Here is an 11809-nt window from a genome sequence, read left to right as displayed (position 1 = left end):
GCATTCTGTATTCCAAGTTTTTACTACTGCATTTGCGCAGTAGCCTTTTGAGATTCCGTGGAGCTTAAGACCTTGTTTTGATGTTAATAATATGGCTGCATGCATCTATTGATGCAGAGGTCGGAGGTAAGCCTCCTTTTCAAAAAAAAAAAATATTGCGCAGTAGCCTGTAGTATCTTATACTACGACATATGTTTAGATTAATTGATTCTAGTCTCAAGGCTGTTTCTGCCTGTTAAGTGAGAGCCTAAGTTTGGGATACACACACAAGTTAGTGAGAGTAATAAATTAGCAACATTGTGATAAGGTAGATGATCGAGAAAACAGTACTAGGATTATAGGCAAGAGTTTAAGACCCACTCTCTGACCATAATCTAGTGAAGTCAACGTTTTGACAAGGATATGAAGCATAGATGTAAAAGTGCATAACAAAGCGTTCTCACGTTTCCTGCTGTCAATGCATACACGAGCATAGTCTTGCTTTTTCTAATAACTACGAATTGTCTTCTACATATATTTCCTTTTCCTTACCATCAAGCTTTTGTCCATAGATCTTCTGCACAGTATCTTATGCACTCATATCGTTTGAGATGACATCGATCAAAAACCACATGGCAGTTCGATGTTGGGGAAGATGAAGTTCAGAAACTCAGTGTCTACTCTCCCCTCAGAAAACCTGCATATGAAGTGTTGCATCGCCAACCTTCTATCTATTTCATCTGAAGCTTACGCACTTCGCTATTTGTAAATCAGTTCACCATACTTTAGCTAACAAATTAACATTTGCTTGTGGAGAGACATACCTATAATTTCTTTCCCATTGTGCATTCATAACCTTTCGTCCCACCCTCTAAAGCCATTTATTCAGACGATTTAAGCAGCTTATTTTTGTTGGAAAAGACAGACGGTGAGGTCAGCATTAACGGCCACCAGCGGATACATGTGGACCACAGCACTATGGTCATCCAGTATACCACGGACGGGTGGCTGGCCGTGCAAGTCAGTCCACTTTGTACGACATCATTCAGGTATAAGTAGCCAGTCTCCTTAGCTTGCAAGCCTGGGCTCTTAACCGACTAGCAGGCAGGACTGACCCAAGTACCAGAAGGCCACCTGATGCGTATGAATATGCCACAAGGTCTCACGCCTGCTCCTGCATCCATGACGATCCCGATGTGGCATTCCTCAAGGCCGACGCTCGGGTTCCCCCTCGGCATGGCGCTCCTGCTCCTCGTCATCTTCTCCCTCAGCGGCATCTTCTCCTGCTGCTACCACTGGGACAGGCTCCGATCCCTCCTCTGGTCTCGGCATCCTGGCATGCTCCAGGAAGGTCCGCGCACCGTCATCTCCATCGGATCGGGGCCGAGAAAGGCTGCCTCCGAGCACAAGGTAGCAGCAGCAAGCGATCTCTCTGTTGTACAACTTATTTTCAGCTTTGACACCGTTCTGGAATATCATCTATCTCTTGCAAACTTCAGCTGACGATTAGTGGCCCTGTGCCTTGTTGCTTGCAGAGCGAGAAAGCGGGAAAGGAGTGCGGGTTGCCCGTGATCATGCCCGGGGATAACATCGCGAAGTTCTACGCGAGGCCCTGCCCACACGAGGCGTGTTTACCTGGAGCAGCAGCAGAGAAGGGCGGAGTCGAGGTGCAAGTCAGATGTTCAGTTTCGTGAGACCGTCAGTATCTGTATATGAAATCGTAGTTAGGTGCTAGCGACTTATGATTGATATAGATAGATTGTATATACGCAAGCGACTTATGATTTGATGGATTGATGGTGTACTACTAGCATGCATTTTGACAGTTTTTTTCAGAAAAGAGGGAAAAAAACAATAACCTTTCATGTGCAGATATGCAACCCGAATAGTCCAGAAAAGGAGATTTTGGTGTCAGCAAACTAGCTGGATATTTGTTTTTCTTGTCATGGAACTTGTTGAATGCTATGAAATTTGGGATCTTTCTGTTAAGGGGGGTGGATGTCATTTCAGGAAAACCAGAACAGTTCATGGTAGTTTCTTTTTGAAATTATCAGGGAATTTGTTAGCGTCTGTTCTTTCTGCGAGGTTTTTGAAAAGGAAAAAAAGAGAGAGAGGAGATTAGATTGCTGCTCAACCAAATAGCGTTTGTTCTTTCTGTCCTGTGGTGCCCCACCGTACGTAGTACGTACGTCGTCATGGCCACTGAAGAACAAAAGTACAGTGACATAATCTGGCGTATATATATGCACGATGGAAATAGATGGGGACATGGACCTAACATTCATACCGGCTGGGGATCGTGATGAGTGCAGGATTAATTAAGTTCGGCCATGACACAATCTCGTCCGTCCTTATGCACGGATACAACAAAGGGCCTGTTTGGTTGATCGAAATTTTTAGTCAAGAGGTACCTCTGCAAAGATCACTTGCACCTTCTCTAGTGGTGACAAGTGGGGTAGCGTAGAAAGGTGTGAAGTCTATTTTAAACCTTATACTCATAGAGCTCGTCAGAATCAAACCCCCACGTCTGAATCCCTGAAATCGACATCCTGACCTCTTTGATCTGGTCAATATCAGCCCCTCGCTGATCCTAAACCTGTCTGCGACGATGTTCACATCGTTGCAAGCACTTGCAGCAGCCGGCACTGCGGTGCGTACCATACACTGCGGCACGCCCCCAACTGTCTTTCCGCCAGTCACCGGCCAGGTGTGTGCGCAGGTCGCCGGCACGGTGTCTCCTCGCCTTGTGTTAAAAAACATAAAAAAATAAAAGAAATAATAATAACAAGGAAAACCAAGCAAAAATGAAAAGGAAAACTACAAACCCGAAAAAATAAAACAAACAATGCAAAACTAACAGAAACGGATAAAAAACCTCAGAAAAAAGACAAAACTGTAAAAATAAAAGCTGAAAACCGGACCAGTTCTGCCAAACAGCAAAAAAAAAAAACTTGACATAGCGTGCTCTCATGTCAGGCGCCTCCCTAAATGGGCCAGCCCAGGCGCGATGGAGGCCATGGCCTAGTTTTTTTTCTTACATTTCACGTTTTTGTGCTCATTATTTTTACTTTCTTTTATACTTTCAAATATTATAAATAAATGTATTAAAAAATGCTTCACATAAAAATATTTGAATAAATGTTAACCAAACTGTTAAAAAATGTTGAAGGTGTATAAAAATGTTTCTCACGTATACGAAAAATGTATTCTAATAATATACAATATGTGTGAAAAATGTAAAACCATGTAATTAAAAAATGTTAAATAAGCATTTCAAAAAATGTTAAATAAGTATTTGAAAATGTTAATCAGGCTTTTACAAAATGTTAAATGTGTATAAAAAAATGTTGACCATATATCCAGAAAATGTCAAACTTGTATTTAAAAAATATTAATTAAGCATTTGAAATTGTTATCATGCGTTTAAAACTGTTAAAATGTGGATAGAAAAAATGTTGACCATGTATTAAACAAATGTTAATCTTGTATTTGAATTTTTTTGAAAATGTTTAAATGAAAAAATGTTGACCATGCATTAAAAAATGTTAACCAAGCGTTTGAAAATTGGCAAGTGTATTTAAATAAAATGTTTCTAATGTATATTGATACTGTCTCAAAAATAAATAATCCATGTGGAAAAGTTTATCATGTATTTACAAAATGTTAATCAAGCATGAAAAATGTTAAACATGTATTTGAAAAATGTTAATCAAGCATTTAAAAAATATTAAATGTGTATAGAAAAATGGTGACCTTGTATCATATAAATGTTAATCTTCTATTAAAAAAAGTCAATCAAGCATTTCAAATATTAAAATGTGTATATAAAAAACACTGACTATGTATTAAAAAATGTTAATCTGATATATGAAACTTGTATTAGAAACATGTTCTTAATTTATATGAGAAATATAGAAAAAACACAATAAACAGAAAAAACAATGGAAATAAAAAATAAAGAACAGAAAACAAGGGAAAAAGACAGAAAAAAGAAGTCCACAGAAACAAGTGCAACAAATGAAAAAAAGAAGCAAAAACTGATAAATAAACGAAGGAAAAAGCTTTGAAAACCAAGAAAGAAATCAAAAACCGAATGAAAATGAGAAAGAAAAAGACCCGATGAAACCGTGAAATAAATAAAAGGGAAACAAGAAAATAAAGTATATCCATGGAGAAAAGAAAACCGAAGAAGAAATAAGAAAATGTGTATGAACGTTGTAGACATGGGTTGAAGAATAAAAGGAAAAAACAATGAAAGACGGTGAAAACCGAAGAAATGAAATAAAGAAACAAAGAAAAAGAAGAAAACTGAGAAAGAAAGAAAACAAAGAAAGAAGGAAATAAATATTGAAAAATAAATGAAAACCCGTGAAAGAATGAAAGAAAAACGAAGAAAAAAAGAAAGAAAACAAATAGTGAAAAACAAAAAAAACCGATCAGAAAAATAAAGAAATACAAAAAACTAAAGAAAATCCGGGAAGAAAGGGAGAAAACAGAAGAAGAAGAAAAACAAAAAGAAAAAGACGTAGTTTTTCTAGAAACACCTGTATTTTTATTCGTACTCATAATAATTATATGTACAATGATTTGGATATATGATCCAAGAAAATATGTTGTAACCCATATAACTAAGAAATACAATGCAATCTCTTGGAAACAAAATATTCGCGGTATCAATCTTTGTGAGAAGAAATATTCCAAATACTTTGGTAAATAAGCTGTAATTTGACTCACTGGTACAGCGAGGTGCTATACAAACGGTTTTTAACCCCTTTCCGCGACGGCGTACCATCGCCAAGTGAGTGACTGCGGTAGGGGGGTCCTTCCCACACGACGCAGAAACCGTCAGGGATAGGGAGACTTGATGCTATCGCAGTCGGTATTCTGTGGTGCTACGTTTACGATGTGCAACCCATCACAAAAAGTTCAGACTACACGCTGGATACGGTCGGCCGAGCTGAGTCACCTCGCACGCGTCCATGCACGCGGTGACTACGCGGTCTGGCATGCCAGACGCGCACTCTGCTCCGTTTGGCCGTGCTCCGAGCGTCGTTTAGCTCCGGTCCCACCTCTAGTCGTCGTTCTCGCATGCCCCACCCTGTCCCCGAGCTTCGTGGCATCCATGCTGTCGCCCTGGACCCCTCTCCCCTCCTCTTTCCTCCCCGGCGCGCCATGACAGCCCCGGTCGCGGCACTGTGCCCGACCAGACTTCACCCGCACCTCGTCTGACCCTCCTTGCTCCTCTGGCTCTCTCACGTCGCCATCCAAGCCTGCACACGAGTGCACGCGTACGCGGTCGTGCCAGAGCCACGTCCATGTGTCCCCGACGGTCCCCGGCCACGGCTATATAAGTAGCCCCCGAGCCCCTCCAAGCCATCCAGCAGCCTCAACTCCCTCCTCTAGGCCTCCCCGACCACCAATTCGAGCACAAGGAGCCCTCCTGTCCTCCAATTCCTATCATGGCCGCCGCCTGTGTCCTCTAAAATCCGCACCTCTCTGAACTGTTAAGAAGGAGATCAATATGCATGTGTATTAGTTGTGTGACTAGATATCAATAATGGTGTAAAAATTTGTGAATAGTGTTCTAACAAACGTACCCAGTCCAGTCTTTGAGATCTGCTCCTTTCGGACACCATCATGCGAATGTTCTCGCAAACGTAGTATGCACACATATCAGTCCCCGGCGCCTGCTTCAGGGCCTTTACGAGAATGGAATTTAATCAGATAATGATTAATCAAGCATGCTAATTAATTAATGGTATTGAAACAAGAATAAAAGAGATGGTAGCAAGCTAGCTAGTACTACTTAATTACTTACCTTGGGTGGCCACCAATACAGCTTTTTTTCCAGTTGCCTGGAGTCACCTTGATGAACTTTGCTCAAGCCTTGCCCGGCAGCAAAGAAAATGAATAAAGGGGTTATTAAATAGTTGATATCAGGAAATGACGAACAAATTAAATAGGCCGAGATATAGTTAATAATGATTGAAATTACCTGTCGAGTATCCCCTTCAAGATGGCGAAGTCACTTTCTTCCTTAAGTAGTGAGTCCAGTACTTTAATTGTTCCTTTATCAACTTTAATGACTAACAATATCCAGTGGTAACTGCATGCGCACATGTTTGCATGTCTTAATTAAGTGGGCATGTGCACAACACTAATCAACTACCCTAAACCCTATACACTTAATTATTAACATCTAGCTAGCTAGTAAGCAAAAACAGAATTTGTAGTACAAGACAGTGTGACTCACAGGAAGTTGTAAGGAAGTAGTATATCTTCATTGGTATTGAGGCGCTTCAAGAACTTTAGCATGCTTTCCTCTAAACTTGCTCGACAACTTGGAATTTTCCATGTGTGTTCATTAACGGTATTTGGGTCAATGAACCCAATGCCATAGCGTCCAGATTTTTTCATTTCATACATCTTCATCCTGCATAATACCACAGAAAAGAATATAGTGAGGATAATTACAGGTAATGATTGATCAAAATGATCAGTACAGCTAGCTTGAGACTTAAATTACAGAAAGAAATCACTTACAGACAATAGCAACTGACGATAGATTTGTCGAGTGCGTCTTGATTGAATAACTGAAATAGTTCTGAATACTCAATGGACACAGCTTTCTCATGGAAGTAATGCTCCTCCTTGACATTCACCATGAGGGACTCTCGATTGGAAATCTTGGTAATGTTCATGTACCACTGATGCAATTCATACATTCTCGTTGGGAGGTTCTTGACCTCGTCTGGCTCGACCAAAGGTTGGCCCCGGACATATTTCCGTTTTATTTCCTCCTCTCTAAGTGAAGACATTGACTCGATATCGAGGAGTTGTCCAACAGTGACCTTGAGCACTTCAGCCTGCATTATATGCTCCTCGGTTATTACCACATTGCCCAGCTGGGGAACGTTAACGGTTTGCCCACATATATATAGGGCGCGCATACTCTCATGTGTTGTTGGCACAACAAGCGGGGGGATCGATTGCGCCGCCTGTTCTCCTAGCCGGGGAATGGTTTTCCCGCATTTTTTGACAGCTGCTTGTTGGCTCGAGCTCGAGCTCGCTTCTTTCTGTAGTCTTGCTCGATGTGCCTTCCTGATTTGGCGCTCATAGTCTGAGTCAACAAGCTTGGGAGCTAGTTTTCTTGCCATATGAATAAAGTGGTCAATAACTTTCTCAGGCACTTTCTTCCTTGGCGGCGGTGCCGGTTTCGGTCCAAAATGGCGTCCACTTGGGCCCGCACTATGGCTTCGTTTTGCTCCTCGGTCATGTCGTAAGGCCTCTGAGGAAGAGGAGCGAGGCTTGGACCATATTTATATCGCTTGTCTCCGCCTGTACCTCCTGTACTACCTCGACTCGTACCGCTACGCACCATAGCTGCGGCGTGTCTCTTCTGCGATTGTTGAGGCGGCGGAGACGACTGACGTCGCTGAGTTGGAGAAGGAGTTTGCTCACGCACTGGTGGACTTGGAGGAGCGGGAGTCTGCTGACACGGTGGCGGACTTCGAGGAGGAGTCGGCTCACGCGTTCGTGGACTTGGAGGAGCGGGAGTCTGCTGACACGGTGGCGGACTTCGAGGAGGAGTCGGCTCACGCATTCGTGGACTTGGAGGAGCGGGAGTCTGCTGACACGGTGACGGACTTTGAGGAGGAGTCGGCTCACGCGTTCGTGGACTTGGAGGAGCGGGAGTCTGCTGACTCGGTGGCGGACTTCGAGGAGGAGTCGGCTGACGCGGTGTCGGTGGCCTTCGAAAGATGATGCAATCCTTTCTCCATAGGATGACATGATGTATGGCCTCTCCCAGTGTGTGCTCGTCGTCACCTCCAGGAATGTCAAGCTCTAGCCCCGAATATTGGTCCACCACCTCAGCAACCAAGACACGAGCATAGCCCGTTGGAATCGCGTTGCAATGGAAGGTTGCTTCGGGGGGATTTGTAAAAGCAACGGCGTCCGCCACCTTCATGGATATGTTCTTCATTTTGAAGTGTAGCTCACAGTTAGTGTTCTCTATGATGTCATCCACAGGGTATATATCTAGCAGTGCGTCGCCCAGGGCGGAACCAATGCTACTTCTCGGCATGGATGGGACGGTGCTATCCAATGCTGGACGATCATCCGCTAGCTGCTGCCGCTGCTGAGATCCCCTTTCCTGGCTAAGTGAGTCGATCTGCTGCTACTGCCGCTGGAATTTGAGTGCCAAGTCCGCGTGCCTTGCTTCTAGGCCTTGAAGGCGTTCTACGTCCTGCTTCCTCTGCTCCTCCTCCAGCTTCCTCTTCTTCTCCTCCTCCATCTTCTTTCTTGCACGACACCTGTAGTCGTCGTTCCATTCCGAAAAGCCCTCATACCAGGGAATAACGCCCTTGCCTCGTGTTCTTCCCGGGTGTTCAGGATTTCCCAGGGCGCGCGTAAGCTCGTCGTTCTCTCTGTTGGGCATGAACACCCCCTTTCGAGCATCTTCTATTGCGTCAAGTAACTTTTGTTCGGCTCCTTTTAGACTTGCCTTCCTCGAAACCAGGCCTGTCTTCGGGTCCAACGCCCCCCATGCGCATAGAACCAAGTTCTGCACCTGGGGGGCCAACTCCTAGTAACCGAAGTGACCCCTGCATCCTCCATCTCTTGCTCAGACTTATCCCACTTAGGCATTGCCACCGCGTAGCCACCTGGCCCCAGCCTATGGAACTGCGTCTTTTTTGCGGCATTGGCCTTGTTTTTTCTCGACCTTTCCTTAGATAATTCTGATTCCTTGAATTTCACGAGAGCGGGCCAGTGTTCTCTTTGCTTCTCCGGTGTTCCCTTGAATTCTGGAGTCTTCCTTTCTGCATCGATGTAGTTGGCCCATACAGTTTTCTTGTGGGTGTTGAATGCAATTGCCATCTTCTTAAGAGCAGCGTCCTTGACTTTCTGCACATCTGCATTAGTGAAATAATCTGGTAGGGTGAAATGTTCCATCAGAGATTCCCAAAGCTTTTCTTTTGCTCTGTCGTCGACCCAAGTAACATCTGGACATTTAGTTTTTGGCTCTTTCCATTCTTGAATGGAGATCGGGAGTTGGTCCTTCACAAGAACTCCGCACTGACGAACGAACTTGTTCGCAATGTTCTTAGGCGTGAGGGGTTCGCCACTAGCTTTGATGGAATCGATGTTGTACTTTACACCCTCCTTCAACTTTTTGCCCGGGCCTCGCTTTTTCCTGATGTCTGTAGAAGCAGATTTTCTCGATCCGGAGGGCTGAAAGAAGAAAGATCGATTCGTTAATATATCTTCAAATAAAAAAAAACATGTGATGATCACTAGATGACTTCTTATATAAATATACCTCGCCGGTAGTCTTTGTTATTTCAAGATCAACATTGTATTCGTCATCATAATCATTGTCTGCGTCATCATAATCATAATCATAGTTCATGACTTCATCAGCTCGGTCGTCGAGATCGAATATCTTATCATCACCCTCCCCGGTATTGTTCAGATATTGGGAGCCGTCATCTACTTCATCCAGATCATCTGGCTGAAGGAAATATGCCCTAGAGGCAATAATAAAGTATTATTTATTTCCTTATATCATGATAAATGTTTATTATTCATGCTAGAATTGTATTAACCGGAAACATAATACATGTGTGAATACATAGACAAACAGAGTGTCACTAGTATGCCTCTACTTGACTAGCTCGCTAATCAAAGATGGTTATGTTTCCTAGCCATAGACATGAGTTGTCATTTGATTAACGGGATCACCTCATTAGGAGAATGACGTGATTGACTTGACCCATTCCGTTAGCCTAGCACTCGATCGTTTAGTATGTTGCTATTGCTTTCTTCATGACTTATACATGTTCCTATAACTATGAGATTATGCAACTCCCGTTTACCGGAGGAACACTTTGTGTGCTACCAAACGTCACAACGTAACTGGGTGATTATAAAGGTGCTCTACAGGTGTCTCCAAAGGTACTTGTTGGGTTGGCGTATTTCGAGATTAGGATTTGTCACTCCGATTGTCGGAGAGGTATCTCTGGGCCCACTCGGTAATGCACATCACTATAAGCCTTGCAAGCATTGTGACTAATGAGTTAGTTGCGGGATGATGTATTACGGAACGAGTAAAGAGACTTGCCGGTAACGAGATTGAACTAGGTATCGAGATACCGACGATCGAATCTCGGGCAAGTAACATACCGATGACAAAGGGAACAACGTATGTTGTTATGCGGTCTGACCGATAAAGATCTTCGTAGAATATGTGGGAACCAATATGAGCATCCAGGTTCCGCTATTGGTTATTGACCGGAGAGGTGTCTCGGTCATGTCTACATAGTTCTCGAACCCGTAGGGTCCGCACGCTTAACGTTACGATGACAGTTTTATTATGAGTTTATGTATGTTGATGTACCTAAGGAGTTCGGAGTCCCGGATGAGATCGGGGACATGACGAGGAGTCTCGAAATGGCCGAGACGTAAAGATCGATATATTGGACGACTATATTCGGACTTCGGGAAGGTTCTGAGTGATTCGGGTATTTTTCGGAGTACCGGAGAGTTACGAGAATTCGTATTGGGCCTTAATGGGCCATACGGGAAAGGAGAGAAAGACCCCAAAGGGTGGCCGCACCCCTCCCCATGGACTAGTCCGAATTGGACTAGGGAAGGGGGGCGCCCCCTTCCTTCTTTCTCCTTCTCCCTTCCCTTCTCCTATTCCAACAAGGAAAGGAGGAGTCCTACTCCCGGTGGGAGTAGGACTCCCCATCCTGGCGCGCCTCTCCTCCCTAGGCCGGCAGCCTCCTCCTTGCTCCTTTATATACGGGGGCAGGGGGGCACCCCATGGACACATAATTGATATATGATATTTTAGCCGTGTGCGGTGCCCCCCTCCACCATACTACACCTCGATAATATCGTTGCAGAGCTTAGGCGAAGCCCTGCGTCGGTAGAACATCATCATCGTCACCACGCCGTCGTGCTGACGAGACTCTCCCTCAACACTCGGCTGGATCGGAGTTCGAGGGACGTCATCGAGCTGAACGTGTGCTGAACTCGGAGGTGTCATGCGTTCGGTACTTGATCGGTCGGATCGTGAAGACGTACGACTACATCAACCGCGTTGTGATAACGCTTCCGCTTTCGGTCTACGAGGGTACGTGGACAACACTCTCCCCTCTCGTTGCTATGCATCACCATGATCTTGCGTGTGCGTAGGAATTTTTTTGAAATTACTACGTTCCCCAACGCTGGCCTGTTAGGGCTGCGTATGATCTCGAACAGGGCCTCTTCTCCCTCTCTGCCGGTATTGTCCGCCATAGCTTTTATTTAACTAATACAGAAGAAATATAAAACAATTTAGTATTTAAATTACAATGCATGGATGCAATCAATAAGGAAAAACTGAATCATATAGTACATAATATGCATCGTCTCGAATAATATATAATCTCGAATACATCGTCTCGAATAATATATAATCTCGAATACATCATCTCGAATAATATATAATCTTGAGTACATCGTCTCTAATAATATATATAATCTCGAATACATCGTCTCGAATATTATATATCAAGTACATCACTGGCTAGGTAGCTAATAAAGATCGAATACTACAGAAGAATCTAGGCCACTCGCGGTTCCTGGGGCGCGGGCGGTGGACACCCAAAGAGACGGAACCATCACAGGATCATATCTCCGGTCATCTGCCCAAAGAACCTGCCAGGTATTGGAGAACCTGACGTCCATAGCAACCATGTAGCGATGGACGTGCTCGTCCTCCTCCCTGACACGGCGATGCACCACCTCCGGCGGGGCCGGCTCCCTCTGCACCGAATGTGGC

The 11809-nt window shown here is 44.1% G+C and overlaps 1 protein-coding gene across 1 annotated transcript; it reads left to right on the top strand.

The window, feature by feature from the left end:
* The first annotated feature begins 1087 nt into the window (after positions 1-1087).
* Positions 1088-2923, top strand: LOC109743738 (uncharacterized protein At5g65660-like). Its single transcript, XM_020302829.4, has 2 exons — positions 1088-1389; positions 1515-2923. The coding sequence occupies exons 1-2, from the start codon at positions 1117-1119 to the stop codon at positions 1671-1673; spliced, it is 432 nt and encodes a 143-aa protein (XP_020158418.1). The 5' UTR covers positions 1088-1116; the 3' UTR covers positions 1674-2923.
* The last annotated feature ends 8886 nt before the right edge of the window (positions 2924-11809 follow it).

Source organism: Aegilops tauschii, chromosome 5, assembly GCF_002575655.3.
Source record: "Aegilops tauschii subsp. strangulata cultivar AL8/78 chromosome 5, Aet v6.0, whole genome shotgun sequence".
In the NCBI taxonomy this organism is placed as follows: domain Eukaryota; kingdom Viridiplantae; phylum Streptophyta; class Magnoliopsida; order Poales; family Poaceae; genus Aegilops; species Aegilops tauschii.
The sequence above is the reverse complement of the archived record's forward strand: the minus strand, read 5'-3'. Positions and strand labels throughout refer to the sequence as shown.

Excerpts from the sequence above, each read along its gene's own strand:
- LOC109743738 (XM_020302829.4), top strand. The coding sequence starts at position 1,117 with ATGCGTATGAATATGCCACAAGGTCTCACGCCTGCTCCTGCATCCATG. Across the intron at positions 1,390-1,514 it reads AGGCTGCCTCCGAGCACAAG|AGCGAGAAAGCGGGAAAGGA; the intron begins GTAGCAGCAGCA and ends TGTTGCTTGCAG.